Raw genomic sequence first — 18830 nt, forward strand, 5'->3', positions numbered from 1 at the left:
TTTGGTCTCCTATAATATGAGACCTACCCTGTCCCTGGCTTTACTTACCCTACACCCTAGCCCGAGCTCAAGTTTGGCAGAACTTGTGGTGGCAAGTTCCCCAAAGCTGCTTTTCTCCTTACCAGTACCCTGACCCAGCTCCTCACTCTGAGCCATTCCCCAGAGGTCTTTCCCTGTTCTTTATTTTAGAAGCCAGAAGCCCCACCCCTGCCCCAGTTTCTGCGATGAAATGCCCAAAATAGCTTGCATCAGCTTTTGCCCTGAAATGTAGATACATCTTACTTAATACCTTGGTATTCCCCAAGAATTCATTTGGACCTAAGTCTTGCTTTCCATATAGAGCATAAATGAAAGAAAGTGAGGGTAGAAGGAAGTCATCTAATAATAGACTATACTTCTATAGCACTTTATGGTTTACAGCCCCTCTTACTACCAGTCAAAGAAACAAAACTCCAAAGTGCTATATGCTTCAGAAAGCAGGGAAAGAAGCCAGAATACTTCATTTTCTTCACAGTAGACCATGGAGGAAAGAAAGAAGTGATAAATGGAAATGAAAAAGGAAAAGGAAGTAGGCTAGAACTCGAGTAGAAAGAAAGAAGAATGTGTAGCTAGTTCGGGATGGTTCCACACCCCTAATACTACCTGGTCCCCTACCCTACCTTCATCATGTGACCTAACCCAGACTGCAGAGCCTCCTACCCCATATCTTGGAGCTAAGAAAGTTCCTATTCCCATTACCTTGTGAGAAAGAGAAAGAGAAGTCCCTGTTCCCATTCTTCTTGCCCTCCTAAGTTGGAATGTAATACATTGTCCCAAAGAAACAACTGCTCTGTGTAGTGGTTGTACTCCTCATATGCTTTAGTTGTGCTAAAGAATCTGTAATTTCTGCCATGTAGATATTCCCTCCAGACCTTTCTAACTTACTCTTTTTTCATCCATGCTATTTTGCATATCCTCCATAGAGGCTCTGCTCAACATACTGATGAGTACACTGGATGGTTCTTTTAATACTTGAGGATGCCAGTGTTAGCACTTCGACTATCCATTTGTAATATCTCATTCTTGCAATGTGACCAATCCAGTCATATGTGTCATTATTTTTCACATCGCTTATTTTGTCGAAAACAACAGCTAGATCATGAATTAAGTGGGTCTTTGTAGACTCACCTAAGAACCTAGCCAGCTTATCGTGATACAATACATACCACCATAATAAATACATTTTCCTTTCGAAGAAAAACTTTTTCCCAAATTTAAACAACACATTTATGACCTTTTGAAATACAACCTGTTCACAAGTTGACAACACATTTATTTTTGTTTCTTAGTTACCTGAAGAGACCTGAATTTAGGTTTTTATTTCTTTGTAGGAGAAAGCTAGTTGCTGGTGTTTTATTCATGGCAGATAATTTTTCATTTTGCCTTTCACCCTGTAAACCATTATGCCAGTCTTTCATTCATCTTGGCCAACATGTTCCAAAAACACTTTCTACACAATAGAGAAAAAATTTTCCCTCCCTTCATCTCCCCCTCAAGCTCCCTGTGCAGTCTTACCAGGAATTGGAATAACTCACAAAATCTTCCACATATAATTTGTCTCATTTGAAAGTAGAAAATGAGATTTAACTCTTCCAGTTGATAGACGCAAGAACAGCCTGCATATAACTGTTTTGGAACTGGAGGGAAAAGGCCTATTAATGTTCTTTCTAATGTTAACTAATTTCTTAAGCATCACTGTGCTGCTATACCATACTGATTTATGTTTTTAATCTTTGTCTTTCGTTTTCAAATGAGAAATCATTTAAAAATACATTTAAGAGAGAACTTTTAAATGTAGCTTAAGGGCCTTTAGAACTACTAGATTTACCAGTTAAAGTTCTTTGATTCCAGCCATCATAAGATGGCCAACCGTCACTAGTTGCTTTAAAAGCCTCCTGGTAAGGGCCAAAAAGGTTTTCCCATTTCAGTGTGAAGTCATCTTAATACTATTGTTGTTATGACTTGTCTACCTATTCTTGAGTTTTAAAAAAATAGTAACACCTCCCTCTGATAATCTCCTTGATTTGGTCGCAGATGAAGGATGGTTGGAAGTTGTCCAGTCTTTAATTAGAGTTATTCCATTGGAAGATCCATTGGGACCAGCTGTTATAACGTTATTACTAGACGAGTGTCCATTGCCAACTAAAGTAAGTTAACACATGTGTAACTTATGCAACTGCCACCTACACACATGCCCAACGTTGAATAACCAGAGGGAAAGTTTGATGTGAGCTATTTCCTCTTTATGCATTAGGGCCAAAATGTTGTTCATTATTAACATCATCCCCCAAATTTAGCATTTACTGAACTTTATTAGCATTTACTAGATCTTATTTCCATGAAATAACTAAATTTAATTGGCGATTAATAAGTACTAGTTTAAGGGAAAAAAATTAAACGGATGGACAGATGAGTATAACCTGAAACAGTTCTTTTTTGAAACTTAGAACTTTGTAATCTTGGTTCTAATTTTCTAGTTCCTTAATTGTTCCTACATTAGTTTTCCCATGCCAGAAGGTTTTTTTGAAAACTTTTTTTTTTTCCAAATTGAGAGTGAAAACTACCCAACTAGGGACATTTTTTGTCTTATTATAGAATTTTGTTTTCTCACTATTCCTTTGTGATCCATGATATGAAAAAGGTTAGAAATAATTACTTGGTCAAAATTCTGATCATAAATTATTTTGTTTGCTACATGTAAGAGGGTAGTGAAGCTACCATAAATTGCTGGAGTAAAGTGCAAGGTGGGAGGGAGGATAGGAAGGGAAAACTGGTTAGATTTCTTTGCTGTAATGTTGAAATACCCTCATTTATACATGATCTACGGTTCAGACAGGCAGGTAGAAATGTCTGATCTGTCATCTGAAATTGTTTTGTTTTACAATTTTGTGTCAACACTAGCTCACCAAGTTAAAAAATGTGGAATTGGCCAGTATACCTTTGTTATAATTAAAATGACAGTGCAAGTCAGTCATGTATTGATGTGACCTTGACTTGTTCCTCTTTTTCATGTCATTACTTTATTTTACATAACCCACTGACTCCTTTGACTTGGCTATTTTTTAAAAAGCAAATTGAGTTGGCTTCTGGCCTCTTTTCTTGTGCCTTGTATGAGCTTCAGGTGCTCAAATCCAGTATGGCAGACCCTTGTGACAGAACAGGAAATTCTATGACTTAGCTATTAAAGAGTTGACCCTAATTTAGGCTTCTGAGATTCCTGTTTCAATTTTAGTTGGTGCTGTATTTGTTTTTAAGAAGAAAGACAGCCACTATTGCAATAGTGAAATTTCTTCACCCCTGTGTCACTTACTCCCTACTGCCTCCTGAGGTATTGGCATCCACCTGGACTAGGTCTTGTAAAATCAACAGCATAAAAAAAAATGCATTTTATATAGTTGACACAGCAGGTGCATTATGAATGATATACTTTGTATAGCAAGCTGCAGAAACTTTAAACTTCCTCTAATACATGATTTAATGTGATGGTACATTATGTCCTTATCACATGATGTTGATTTTCATTTCATTGGTGCTTAGTTGTTCTTTGCAGATTTAGGCGCACCAAAAAAAATTGAGATGTAAGTATATTAAGTCCATTTTGTACTTTTTCTTTTAGGATGCACTCCAGAAGTTGACTGAAATTCTAAATTTAAATGGAGCTGTTGCATGCCAGGATGCTAGTCACCCTGCCAAACACCGGAATACAACAGCAGTGCTGGGCTGCTTGGCTGAGAAACTAGCAGGTAATTGTAAGAAATTTCATATTTTAAAAATATATTTGATGTCTCCAACCAAACTCACTATTTTATAGTTGGGAAACTAGTTTGTTTTGGTTTTTGTAAAGGGAAAAGGGGGGAAATGAACTCCACATCAGTAAAAAAGTAGTTTAATCTAGGTGGCTGATTTAGAGAATATGATAAAATATTTCATTTAGCTTTTAAAATTAAGAACAAGGCTATAAAACCATACTCAAATACTACAACGATTTTTTTTTAATTATATTTTTTTTTTTGGTTTTTTAGCAGTGCAATTGGGGTTAAGTGACTTGCCCAAGGTTACACAGCTAGTACAAGTGTCTGAGGCCGGATTTGAACTCAGGTCCTCCTGACTCCAGGACCGGTGCTCTACTCACTGTGCCACCTAGCTGCCCCCGAAAAAAAAAAACTTCTAAAGTATGACCAGTTAATAGAAAAGAGAACATAAACTTGTAATATAGAAAAAAGAACATAATCTTGTAATATAGAAAAAAAGAGAAAAACCTAAACCACTTACTGATACTTCCCAAGATTTGGTGTTAAAAACAAATCCTTAGATTGGTTGTTGGGTGAGGAGATTGGAAAACATCGCCACAATTTGTTTTTTACAATGTCTTAATCCCTGCTTAAAGTTTGAAATCACAGTCATTCTTGAAATTCTCTCTTTTCCCTAATTTTTAGTGAGTAAAAATCTTTTTTTTTTAACCTGAAAAGTAGAATATATGGTTTTTCATTTTAGAGAGGATATGGTTTTCTGTTTTCATATCTATATGGAGCCTTTTAGGATATGGCTAAGGAATTGTTATGTTTATTCAGCTAAAGACACAAATGAGATCACATCCTGGAAATTAAATAACTACTAAGCCTGTCCTGTGGACTAGAAGTGTCCCACTTTGGCAAGCACTATGTAATCAGAACTATTAGTTTTCTTTCAGTTGATGTTAAAAGAACATAAAAGTTCTCGATTTTCTACCTCTTTTTAAACAAAAGGTTTCGGTATAACTTCTAAATTTATATAGTGTCACATGTTTCTTTTGACATGACCTTTTACCTTGCAACCTTGTACAAAAGAGGGGACCTTTTGATAAAAAAAAAAAAACCTGCCCTTCCTTGATCAAGCCACAGAATAGGTCCACAAATCTAGAACTGAAAATGACCTAAGAAGTGATCTAGGCCAAACCCTTCATTTTACATATGGAGAAATTGAAGCCAAGAGAAGGGAAATTATTTTCCCAGAGCTCAACACAAGTAGCAAAGCTGGAATTCAAACTCGGGGCTTCTGGCTTCAAACCTAGGCTTTTTTAAACCAAACCAAGCAGAGGGTTAAACAGTATTGTCCTTTTTGGTACAACTTAAAATGTTATCAAAAAGGGAGTTTAGAAATTGATCTGCCTGAGTATATGTATTCATACAAGAAAATTGAGAGTTAATTTCAAAGTACATTTGGAAAGCTTGCCTACGAACCAGATGACATTGTATTTAAACCATGTGGTTGACACTTCAGTACTTGCTGATATAAAAATGCAATACATCAATTTTATACGTATGCCATTGTAATGATATGTAGCATATTTATTATTGCCTTACAGGTCCTGCAAGCATAAGTTTACTTAGCCCGGGGATATTAGAATATTTGTTGCAGAGCCTGGTAAGTAATATATCAGAAGTAGTTGATGTTGCCAGTCATCTAACTCTAACGTATAATAAATTATCGTGCTGTTAAAAAACAAAACAAAAATTCTTAGATTGGAAGAGGAGGAGAATTGGAAAGCATTGCCAGAATTTGTATCTTATAGTGCCCCCCTACTCAAAGTTTGAATCACAGTCATTCTTGAAATTCTCTCATTTCCCTGACTTATAAGTAGAAAAGCTCTTATCTTCTAATCTGAAAAATAGAGCATAGAGCTTTTCATTTTAGGGAGGATAAGGTTTTCTATTTTCATGTCCATGTTTTACAATATGGCTACAGAATTGTTAAACTCTTTTCTATTAAATATTTCCTCAAGAGATGGAACATAGATTGGCATAGGAAATGAAGGCAATCATATATTTGCAGGTGTTTCCCAAAGTTGTCTTTATTTCAAATTATGCTGAAATAATATGGGGGCAAAAGCAGGGGCGGGGGGAGGGGAGTATATTGTTGGAATTAAATATTTTTAAAAATTATAATAGCAGATGTTTACATTGTACCTTAAGATTTGTAAAACATTTTACTTATATTATCTTACTTGATCCTCACAGCAGTCCTGTGAGATAGGTGCTATTTTTAAACTTCATTTCACAGTTGAGGACACTAAGGTGATTTGCCTGGGTCCTAAGTCTAGTTAAGTGTCTGAAGTAAAATTCAAACCCAAGACTCCAGGTCTAGCATTTTATCTAGTATGCTGCTCTGGCTTTAAACTTTAATATCATAAAATTGCTTCTGTAATTGGCTTATAACAATCCTGCACAGCTTACAGCACACCAGGCCGCTTACGGCACACCAGGCCACATACGGCCCTCAGGCCCGGGAAAGGATTTCCTCTACATACACAGGGTCCCAAATCCTTTGGCAGGCAACAAGGAGCAGTGAGTGCCCCAAGGGCCACAAGTTGTGCAGGCCTGACTTATAACGTCCTCAGGTTCTTCCAGTCTTCTCTGCTCTTAGCTAGCGTAGCCTTCAGTCTGTAGATATACAGTCCATCTTCTGGTGGGTACAGTGACACTGTATAGTGTCACTAAATCCCCAAAATTTCTAGTTTTCTTATTAATACTTTGATTTTACCTCTTTGCTGATAACTATAGCCAGTATGTTCCCTAAGGGAGAAACTTTAGGAAAGAAAGGCTCTGTCATAGTTCTTGACTACATACAGTGTTAAGCAAAGATGTTCTAGTTCTTGTGGTGTCTGCATGTTTTTGATGTTCAAAAAAGTATCTAGCATATATTCAGCAAGAAAGCAAAATTAACATGTGCAGCTATTGGGGGAATAGGGAGAGGTTGAAATTGAAAATGATAATTTTTTTTTTTTTTTCAGAATTTCCAGTCCCATCCTACAGTCATGCTTTTTGCACTAATCGCACTGGAAAAGTTTGCACAGACCAGTATGTGTATAGTAATCTCTTTTGATAATTTGCTATATTCAGAAATGCTGATTTGCTTGTTTGGTAGATCAGGCAATACTGTGAATTCTAACATATGTACACACATTCTGTTGCAGAAATACACATTGATATTGCTGGGCTCTTGGTAGTTCATTTAAGTTTTAAACACTACATGAAAAAAAAAAGCTTTGTTTAATTTTAAAATTTATACAGGATGAATTTAGGGCCATTGGATGTGCCACAGAAGTAACATGTACCTGGCTACACATATATTGCCTATATTAAATTTCTTGCCTTCTCAGTGAGGGAGGGTGGTGAGGGAAGGAGAGAATTTGGAACTCAGTTTTTAAAACCAATGTTGAAAATTGTTTTTACATGTAATTGAGGGAAAATAAAATACTGAATAAATGAAAAAAAGAAAAAAGCAATATGTACCTTGGCCATTTTAAGTCAAGTACCTTAGTTTTACTTGCTTTAACAAAGGAAGTTCTGTTTACAGTCCCTCTTCTCTCCCTCTTTTCCCCTCCACTGTTGAAGGATTGCTGTGATTTTTTACCGTATATGATGACATATAGCATCTCAAGTGCCACTTTTTGTTGAGATATTTGACTGTGGCTACCCTCTTGTTCTTAGCCTGTAGGTGTTTTGACTAATTTCAGGAAAAAATATTGACTATCCTTTGTGATTCATATGAGCCATGCAGAAAGTAAAATGGTCCTTCTTTTCTTCCAATTCACTCATTTAGAATTTTTATTTTTTTTTTCCTCCTAGTTGCTATCTAATTCAAATCTTGTTTCTTTCCTGCTAGGTGAAAATAAAATGACTGTCTCTAAATCCTGTATTAGTGACCGTCTTGTCATGTTGGAGAGATGGACAGAAAATTCTGACTATCTGAAACGTCAAGTTGGTTTCTGTGCTCAGTGGAGTTTAGACAATCTCTGTAAGTTAGTGTATTTTATTAAAATTATTTCCTCCTCCACCAAAAAGTTGCTTCTATTTGATGAATAGTCTTATTTTTCTAATAATGATTTGTTCATTCATTCAACAAATATTTATTGTGTCTGCTGTGAGCCAGGCAACAGTAAGATAAGACAGGGACACAGATAAATACGATACAGATTAGAATGTGATAAGTACAGCAGAGGAATGGAATACACTGTGTTACTACAGGTAAAATAATACTGAAGGTGATAATGAGAAGACTGAATCTTTCCCTGAAATATCCCTATCTGAGAGGAGTAGGAATGCCACAGAAAGGCATCCCCTAGGAGTCCTCCAGACAAGCTGTGTAGGCTGCCTCTAACTCCAGCGTTCCCCTGCTCATAAATCCTCACTCACTCTTATTTCCTGCCACATCAGTTCCACACCCCTCTACATGACTTTAAAGGCCCTCCCTAATTTGACTGCACCCTACATGTCCAACTGCCTAACAGTTATACTCTGCCATAGCCAAAGTGGTCTCCTCACTGTTCCATGAACATTCCGTGCCTATTCCAGTCTCCTGATTTGACTCTCCTCATTCCTGTGCTTATTAAAATCCTACCTATTCTTCAAGACCCAGTTTAAGTCCTGCTTCCTCTATAAATGCTATCCTAACTATTCCAACCTACCCTCCTTCGAACCGAAATAGAGCATGTGTAGTCTGAACCACAAAATTTGGCACAAGTATTTCAACCATCTTGTATTTGTCCATTTTATACTGTCTTATGCATTTCGCATCAATTGTTAATTCTTTCGTGTGTTTTTGATTCACCCTAACCCTACCTCTCTGTCCAACCAGATACCCTTTTTGGTATCTGGAACAATGCTGGTCATGTACTTGTTGCTCAGTAGATACTTGTTTGATTTTAAAAGGAAATCTTCATAGTGGCAAGAGATTAGTAGACTTATCAATCAATCTCGAAGCATTTGTGAAGCATCTGCTAGGTATCATATTCTTTGCTGAGTGCTGGAGATAAAAAGACACAAAATGAAATCATTCCTTCCCAGGCATTGCCGTACTAGAGCATAATCCCCAAACTATAAGAATTCAGGATGTCGTTTCACCTGAAATAAAGAAAATTGTGCTTTGTGTAATGTGTATATTTCTGGTTTATGGGAATTAGGGTTCCTTAGGCATATGGAACCTAATGTTGAAAATCATACTGCTTTCCCTCGTTTCTAGCCAGGCACATTCACTTACTATGATGTATAACCAGAGCCGCCATTTGACATGACCTACTTGACCTTACAGAACACAATCACAGCTTTTAAACTTTGCTGATTTCATCCTTTTCCAGAGGAGTGTGATCTAGCAATATGGTTTGTTTTTCTTTTGCAGTTTTGAAAGAAGGCAGGCAGTTTACTTATGAGAAAGTGGACCTGACCAACATTAGGGCCATGCTGAATAGCAATGATGTTAGTGAGTACTTGAAGATCTCACCGCATGGATTGGAGGTAAAAAAGCAGTAATTTACAGTTTTGACAACTTTAGCCTTTTTGCTCCTTTGGCCTAGGGCCAAGGACTAGAGGCTTCACAATAATTATTTCTCTTTGGCTTATACTCCCATTTAGGGTTTCACCTAGGAACATCAGAATTTGGCTTTTGTCAAGATTTTTTTTTTTTTGCAGGGGGGAGGCAGGGCAATTGGGGTTAAGTGACTTTCCCAAGGTCACACAGCTAGTAAATGTGTCAAGTGTCTGAGGCCGGATTTGAACTCAGGTACTCCTGACTCCAGGGCCGGTGCTCTACTCACTGCGCTGCCTAGCTGCCCCCTTTTGTCAAGATTTCTACACCAAAAACAAATAAGCACTCAGACTAACAAAACATCAGCTATCAGAAAGGTTTAATTTAACCCAACCAAAAAATGCAAAGAACTTTTTTACCTGAGTCCATAAACATTGAGACAATTCCCCTGTTCCTCTCCAGTGGGCCTCTGTCTTTGCCAAAGACCTGTACAATCATCCAGATTTATAGTATTACCCTACGTAGGGCCCTTAAGTCAAGGGAAATAACTTGAAGTGGCTAAGGAATCAACACCCCTCCCTTCCCCTCCCATGAGCCCCTGCTGCTTCCAAGAACTTAAACAGTCCTCCAAATGTAGGGTCTCCCCATTGTAGGAGGTGACTCAGAAGTTTTTAGGGAGTTCAGCAGCCCTTCCCTCTGATAGGGCCCCTTTTCCTTTTGCATCTACACACAGGGCTCCCACGAAATCTCTAATTTTGTGTTTTGTGCATGGCAAGGAAAGGAGGGTCTGTCTTTTTAATGAGAACATTAAATGTGCCAAGCAGTGACTATAAGCTGACACTGTACCTAGGTTAGTCATCTTTCAAGTAACCACTGTTGACTGTCATGCCATTTTTTTTTCTGCCAGGCTCGATGTGATGCCTCCTCCTTTGAAAGTGTGCGTTGCACATTTTGTGTTGACTCTGGGGTATGGTACTATGAAGTTACAGTGATCACTTCTGGAGTCATGCAGATAGGCTGGGCCACCAAAGACAGCAAATTTCTCAATCATGTAAGTACATGAATGAAATGACCCTAAATGCACAGTGGCTTTCATTTTTCTCTATGTTTAACAAATAGAAAAGTAGCTTCTAGATTGATATTGAAATAAATGTTAATTGGGTATTGAATCTCAGTGATCTGAATTGCCCAAAGAAGTCTGCCTTCAGTCAGTTAATCAGCAAACATTTATTAAGCATCTGCTATGTGCCAGACACCAAGAAGTTTCTCCAGGCTTCATCTTCTTGACTCCTTAAGATTTAATTCTTCATTTAGAAGATGAGTATGCTAAAATGGTCTTATCTATAACACTTACTTTTCCATCTCCAGCTCTGCCCTAGCTTTGATCTTCTGTAATTTATATTGTGACTTGGCTGACAGTTTATTTCTGTCTTGCTTGGCAGTTTTGAAAGGTTTTAATAGCTCCCCTCCTTCTGAGATATTGCCAGTTTGTTGGCTCAGCTATACAGTTTTAACTTGCAATTTGTCAACAATAAATAGTACCAACATTTAAAAAATTTATTTTTTCCAAAAGCAGTAGTGTGACATTTTGGAAGAACAGACAAATGGTCTAATTACAATACTTATGATTGGCTGGCAGCACTTTAGTGCAGAGCTTTTTCCTCTGCCTTTTTTTCCCTCCAGATGACTTTTTTGGTGCCAGTTTATCAGTTTCATAAAGGACACTATCACCCTTTTTCTGGTAATCAGGTTATAAGCCAGTTGTGGTAGTCAGAATTCAGTCAGAGATGCAATTTAGAAAATTATTTTCAATTTTCTTTGTTTGTAAAGTCCTGAGTTTTAAAAATTGGCCTGGTTGGGATCAGCCTTGGAAATGACAGTGTAACCCACAGATTAAATATATCTCTCATGACTGCATAGTTTTTCATGGAACACTTATCAGACCCAAGGGTTCAATGGGATGAGTCGAAAGGAGCTGGAACTAGGGATAGGCGGGGTATTTAGTTTTTTGGGGGGCATAATCTGAGATACTACTTTATTCTTTTTGTTGATGCATGTTAGTAATGCCCTGAAGTAATAATAATAGCATTTATATGGCACTTTAAGGTTTGCAAAGCACTTCATAAGTATTACCTCATTTGGTCCTCACAACAGCCCTGGGAGTTAGGTGCTATTAGTATCCTCACTTTACAGGTGAGGAAACTAAAGCAGACAAAAGTGAAGTGATTTAGCTGGTCATTTGAACTCAGGTTTTCCTGATTCCAGATACAGCTCGGTGGCGCAGTGCATAGAGTGCCAGAGTTGAGGTGAGGAAGACTCATCTTCCTGAGTTCAGATCTGGGCTCAGACACTTACTAGCTGCATGACCCTGAGCCAGTCACTTCACCCTGTTTGTCTCAGTTTCCTCTTCTATAAAATGAGCTGGAGAAGGAAATGGCAAGCCACTCCAGTGTCTGCCAAGAAAACCCCAAATGGGGTCACAGAGTTGGACATGACTGAAACAACTGAACAACAACAGCTTCCCGATTCCGGGCCAGCACCCTGTCCACTGTATCACCTAAGTGCCTCATCATGGCTTGTAGCTTTTTCCTGGACTCAAGCCACATATGTCAGGAGACTCAAAACCCATTGGTAGACATTAAGTAGCAGGAAGGGCAAGTTTGGGCCCTTGCCTGGTGTGCACAAAGGTCTTCTAAAGGCTCATAGGGCCATGTGGAAATTAGTCAGCATCAAGTTCCCAGTGAACTTGTGCTTTTGTCAGAAACCTCATAGGTAGCTCTTCTCTGTGATGCATGGTCTGAATAACCTCAGTTCTATCGTGGCTCAAGTTTAACCTGATCATTAATTCAGAGCAGTTCCCCTGGGCAGAGAAGGCCACATTGTGCTAATGACCAACAAGGAATGATTTTCAAAGAGATCGTCATCATCATGATCACGATCCATATCCGTATTTTGTGATTGATAGTTTTCAGAGTCCTTTCACATCCCTTTCCTGATTTGAGCCTTAGGATATACTCTTGTGAGGTGAGAAGAGAAAGGATGGTTATCCCCATTTTACAGATGAGGAAACCAAAGCTCAACAGAAATGGACTCGTGTATGGTTACACAGCACTACTAAGATCTAGGGCTAGAACCCAGGTTTTCACTACGCCATGGTAGTTTTTCATTTCGCTCAAACGCAGGGAGAAGCTAAGAGATAAAATTACCCAGTCTCCTCATTTGTCAGCAAAACTCACTTCAGGGCTGGAGGAGACCTAATAAATATGTCTGTAGCTGAGTATTATCATTTAAAAAACTTAACCAGTCAGCCTAGAGTGCCAGAGTTTAAGTACATGATAGATAATACTAGTCTATAACATGTAATAGCAGATAGTTGGCTCCTAAAATTAAGAGGCTTAAAAAAGGATTGGGGGTGGGGGGGGTGGGCCCCTGTGGACAGGCACAGCTCAAAGAACAGCCTATTCTTTTACAAGCAGTATGACAAGCTTTGGATTTCTTTTTATACATTTTTCTTACCTAAATACTTAGTTTCCTGTTAGAAGTTGATAAAGTCCAGGTTAGTCTCTTCACAAATGCAGGATCCTCATAACACTGTCACACATACTATTTTGCTTCACATGGGTATTGTTGTTATTATTTTAGAGATTAAAAAAATGGTCAACAGATGCAGTGTATTTTTTTTTACAGGATAAGTAATTCCTGTTATACACTCAGTCTCTAAGGATTAACATTTCTTATAAAAAAAAGATTCCCTTTAAATCCCCCAATGTGGATTTTTAGTTTAGAAAGGATATTCCAAAGACGCTGGTAAACATTGTTATTAGCCATATTTTTAAAATGTGCCTCAAGGTTCTAAGGTAATTTCTTCTTCTTGTCAACTATAGAGTAAGTTCTTTGGGGATTTATAACTATGCCTCTATGTTTATCTATTACCAATAAATATGCACATGGAGGGTTTGAAATAGATACATATGAGGATTAACAGCAAAACATACTTGTCTCCTTTTGGCAGAGAGGTGGTGGACTATATGTGTGTAATGAGCCAGACATTGTCAGACATGGCTGATGTGTTGACTTATTTTGTTTACCAGTATTTCTTTGTTTCAAGAGAGAGTTCTACTCAGGGGATCAGATTGGAAAATAATAGCCATGTGGCAGGAGTTTTTTCCTAAGCAACAATAAAATTTTTTTTAAAAAAGTAATTAATAACAGCTCCATTGAGCAATAGGATAATACATTCAGAACATACCTTTAATGAACACTAGCCAAAATCCTAATTTGTTTGTAATTCTTTTTAATAATTTTACCTAATACCAATAAGTTCTTAGTATGTACACATAGAAATAAAAGTGGCTGGGAAAAGTAGAGTATAGAAAGATCTCCAAAATAACATAACTAACTGCCTTATTTCCCATTTATCCACCTCAACTCATGAAAACCAAACTATTCTTGCTAGGATTTTTTTCATCCCTGTTTCAATATCCATAGCTAATTCTTAAATCACAGACTCAGAGATTTTTAGAATAAATCTTTTCACATAGCTACTTCACTTAGTTCTAAGTAAGGAGAGTTAAGGTTAACATTATTGGAACTAACCCTAAAAAACAGGAATATTTAAGACTGAATCTCTACAGTAGAGCTTTGTTTTAGAATTTATCAGGAAAAATATCTTACATGTTAAGGTGTCTATAATAGACCTGGACTTCGTCTTGTTTTAGGCCACCTCTAAGACTTTATTTTTCTTTTGAAGTATCCCTGGTCAGTAAGTCATAGAATAATAGAAATTAAAGATAGAGAAGGACTGTTTGTGATATTTGCTTTTGCCCCTCAAATGCTGTCTTGGGAGCTGATAATCATTTGGAAAAGGCCAACGACCATGATCCTACAGAGCGATATAGCTTGTATAGCCAACGGAAAGGGCAGGCTTGTATTATTTTTGGCAAATTGGTGAATTAGTTACAACCAACATTAACTGCCCTTGATTCTGTATCTCTGCCTTTTTACCAAGCCCATAAGTTCATCTCTCTTGGGCAGACATTATGAATAATTAATGAATTGGGCTCAGAGTTGAAGAGAAGAGAATACACACTGGATTGAATTTGGGAAATTGGCACTTTTAGTGATCCTAACCTTTAGAAACAAATCCATCTTTTTTTAATATTAATGTTTTTCAGGAGATGTTATATGGCTACAAATCATGGATATAAATACCACAATCTCTGATGAATGAAAATTACAAGTTACCCAAAGGGCAGTGAAAAACTGTAATGCATTACTCATGACAAATTGCATATTAAAGATTATGTTAAATATATCATCAAAAAGGTTGAAAAAGAAGAGGGCTAATAATGTAGAAAATATGAAGTAGCAGTTAGCTTGCATGCTCCATTGGTACCTTTGTAGTATAAAGAGATCTAGGGAAAAGCCCTACCACATTGAATGGCCCTCCTGTGGAGAATTTATTGGAGGATATGGAGAAGATTTAGGGGATAAGAAGGTGTGGGTGGATTGTAATCTTCATCACTGGAGGGGGTACTCACATCAGTGGAATAACAGTGCCATCAAAATATTGACGTATTCCTTAAATTCTTTCTCCTTGACTATCTGTGCTAATGAGAGAAGAGGAACAACTGTAACCTGCATAATTGATACTTCAAGAATCTGTGATTTCATCAATGTTGGTTCTCCCTCCTTCAATGCAGATCATAATACCCTCCATCCCTTAGAAAATTCGACACATCCCAGAAAAAAATTTTGTATAAGCACCTGCTATTTACAAAACACTATGCTAGATGCCAGAGGATGCAGAAACCAAACAACAGTTCCTGTCTCAAAAGTTATATCATATAGGAGAAGACAGTTTGAGGAAGGAAAATATTGACTTAGAAAAATTTCACATTAGGAGTTCACATCCAAAAAAAGGAAACAGTCATCAAGCATTTATTTATTAACTCCTTACTATGTGCCAGGTGCTGTGCTTAGTCCTAAGGATGGTTTTTTTTTAAAGGATAAAAACATCCCCCTGCCCTCAAAGAACTCAAATTATAATAGGGGCAACAGCATGTAAATAACTAGTTATATACAGGGTATATGGGAAAGTGATCAAAAGGAAAGACATAGCTGGGAGTACCTGGAGAAACCTTCTGCAGAAGGTGGGATTTTAGTCTTGGAGGAAGCTGGAAAACTAAGAGATGGAGATGTGAGAATGGAACATTCCAGAACTGGGGATAAGAAACTGGAACTCATTGAGGCAGGGGTGAGATGGTGAAGAGTGAGCTTTAAATTGCTTTGTCAGCTGAACAGAGGTTGGATTAGAATGGTGAAAGAATTGAGGCAGGGAACCAATTGGAAGGCTATTACTTGCCACTGGACCTAGATGACTCTGGAGGAGAGAGTGAGGCTGGTGACTTTGCACAGACTTCCTTCACTTAAATCCAATTTCCTTGCAAGTTGTGGCATCACCTTCCTCATGTGATTGGTTCTCTCGAGAATGAAGAATGAACAACAAATAAGGCAAGAGGCAATAACAGAAGAGGTAGATGATGGAAGAGGTAGAGTTGAGGTGGGAAGTTCCTTAAAGAACCAGCCCAGAAACTATTAACAGTCATCTTTAAAAATGAGGGTAATGTCAAGAGGCAGTTCCTAGTAGATCTTCTGATATAAAAACCAATCTGAAAGGCCAGAAGTAGTAGAAAGAACATCAGATCTATAGCACAGATGATGGCAAATAGATTTTATTACTGCTTCCCATTACAAATCCAAAGCTATCTCTATCAAAATAACTAAGAATGTCATGGGCCTGTTGCCTACATCCTGTCCCAAGGCCCAAATTGATAATAGTAGCAATCCTGTACTGCTACCCAAACAGTGTTCCCTGAATACACTAGTCCACACTTCTCTCTCCATAATAGCCCCATCATGGCTATGGTACCAAATTTTTGCCCCTTTGAAGGCTTCCACTGAACACCCTTCTATGAGAGTTAGGTAAAAACTTCCAGTCACCTTCCCTCAGAGATTCAAAATTACTACCAAGTCAGCTAAAGAATTCCATTTTTTTTTTCAAATGGAAGTCCAGTTCATCTTTAATTGTAATGACGGTTTCACCTCTCCTATATCTCTAAAAAGCAAAATATCTCTCTTGGTCCCTCAAAGATTTTCTAGAAAGGAATTGTCCAAACCATCCTGGGGAAAGGAAACCTGCCATTTTAAGGGGATGAGAATTATCTCCCCAGATTGTATAGAATCTTTTTAGGGGAGCAAAAAACTCAAGAGCCAGATGGCCTCACTTAGGGGACAGAATAAGGAATAACTATAGAGGATTAAGTAGAAGTATGTTCAGAAGTAAGTCTATCTTCATCTGGTAAGTCCTCCGGATCCCTGGATCCAAGAAACCACTGGTATGGAGACCCTTCCCCTTTCCAGAGCATTGTATTTTCAACTATAGCCTCTGGACATAGGACACTTAGACCCCAAAATTAGTAATGTCAGGACAAAACTATTGTTTTTTTAAAATCCATTACATCATTCCACAATATTAGCTGCCTGAGGATGGTATGGAAGATGGAAAACTCAGCAAATATAATGGTGATGACCTCAGTCTTGGATCTTCTTCACAGTAGACTGGGTACACTTATCTGAGAAAGGAAGGATATGTTCTGTAAGGGCTTGATTGTGGTTGCCTCATTAGCAGACCAAATGGATACTGTAGTACTATATCCTGATAGGCATCAACTGCAGTGAGGGCAAGCCTCTTAAGGAAAATTCAGTAATCAGTTTGACAGTCAGGCACTTCAAGAATGATTTGAGATCATGCCATATTGATCCAGTAAGAGTCCAGTAAACCTGTGGTTTCCTTTTCAGTCTGTGGGAGAGTGAAGGCCAGTAGCTCATTATGGACTACACCTGGAATTGTATATATTCTCCCCATTCAGTATTTTCCCCAAAACTTAGTGGACTAGACCCCTGAATTTTCTTAAGGGTGATCTCCTACCTCTTCTCTCTCATATGAGCCACCTGCCAACATAGAACCTCTTCCACTGTGGCCTCATCTGGCCCTTATTGTCCATATAGTAGTAGATGTCATTTTCCTTAGGAAGTGGGGCCTCTTTCAGATCTCTACATACCAAAATATGACAATAGGAAGGAGAAATCAAAAAACTCTGAGCAAGAATGGTATATTGAACTCCTTCCCAGATGAAAATATACTGCTTCCGGCTACTCTCAGCCATGAGAGTGGAGAAAAAGTCATTGGCAGATCAATAATCCCAGACCCATCTGTTGTCAGTCATGTAATCGGCTGCCTTCTTCAGCCACGTAGGGTCATTATAAGGAGAGCTTGTTTAATTAGGTCTCCAACTTTCTTCACCTCCATTAATAGGGAGGAAATATCTTTGACCTTCTTCCCCTCTCCTTTCAGTTATTGTTTAATTCTAACCACATGGTATGGTGAGGACAATTTGAAAAGCTTCCATTTAGCCCTACCCACAGTAAGACCCATGTCTACAATAAGACCCTTCCCCACAATCAGGCATTATGACTGAGAGCCAAACAGGATCTGCCACCCACCCCTACATAAGCAAGGAGGCTCTTTAGTGGTCTACCTGCCCCCTGATAGAAATTGAGATATCTCTGTGGATCCATTGAGGGTCCTTTTGGTATAATAGTAATTTGGCTACTGGTATACAGCAGCCCCTCATACCCCCAGTTGCTATAATTAAAACAGCCTGAACTTGGAGGAAACCTCAGTCGTCACCCTAGAGCAAGGGTTCTCTGAGTCCATAAATGGATTTCAGGAGGTCCATGGTGAAGTTGGGTGAGGGAAAAAAAGTACGTCTTTATTTTCACTAACCTCTCACTGAAATTTAGTTGTTCCTTCAGTTACAGTGGTAAGCAACAAACCTTCTGAGAAGGGAGCTATAGACTTCACCAGACTGCCAATGATACTAAGAAAGTTAAGGACCCTTGCCCTAGCGGGACTTATTCCAACAGTCCCTTGAACTCAAGAGTAAAGAATTATGTACTTATTAACTAGAGAATCAACTTTGGGAAGAGAGGAAAGCAAAACCAGATCAGAGGTGATGGGCTAAGAAAGTGATAAAAGTTAAAGAGATTGAAAGTCAAAGTGAAAATAATGAGAGACTCAGAAAATATTGAGCTTTGTTTTAGTTAACTTGATTTTGTGGTACTGAGGAGGTATCCAGAGCTGTCCAGCAAGCAGTTGGTGATGCAGAACTGGAGTTCGTTAGAGAGATTAGAGCTAGAAACATAGATTTAGTTGATGTCTGTGACAAGATAGCAGTTGAACTCATAGAAATGGATGAGATCACCAAAAGAGGATATTAAAGGAGAGGAAAACACAGGTCAGAGCACTGGGTACAACCCCTGATACAAAACCAGGAAAAGGATGATGATCTAGTAAAGGAAACTAAAAAGGAGTGATTAAAACAGGAAGACTAAGAGAGAAGTGTCAGAAAAAAACAAGGAAGGAGAAAGTGCACAGGAAAGAATTA

General features: G+C 38.1%; 1 protein-coding gene across 2 annotated transcripts in view; it reads left to right on the forward strand.

The window, feature by feature from the left end:
* RSPRY1 (ring finger and SPRY domain containing 1) overlaps window positions 1-18830 on the forward strand; it is a 63365-nt gene that overhangs the window by 27377 nt on the left and 17158 nt on the right. For both annotated transcript variants that reach the window (XM_036751736.1, XM_036751735.1), the window contains 7 exons: window positions 2074-2186; window positions 3656-3782; window positions 5384-5442; window positions 6809-6875; window positions 7684-7815; window positions 9196-9311; window positions 10229-10372. In XM_036751736.1, the coding sequence (XP_036607631.1) occupies window positions 2074-2186; window positions 3656-3782; window positions 5384-5442; window positions 6809-6875; window positions 7684-7815; window positions 9196-9311; window positions 10229-10372 (758 nt within the window). The remainder of the gene's footprint in view (window positions 1-2073; window positions 2187-3655; window positions 3783-5383; window positions 5443-6808; window positions 6876-7683; window positions 7816-9195; window positions 9312-10228; window positions 10373-18830) is intronic.

This window comes from Trichosurus vulpecula, chromosome 3 (genome assembly GCF_011100635.1).
Source record: "Trichosurus vulpecula isolate mTriVul1 chromosome 3, mTriVul1.pri, whole genome shotgun sequence".
Classification (NCBI taxonomy): domain Eukaryota; kingdom Metazoa; phylum Chordata; class Mammalia; order Diprotodontia; family Phalangeridae; genus Trichosurus; species Trichosurus vulpecula.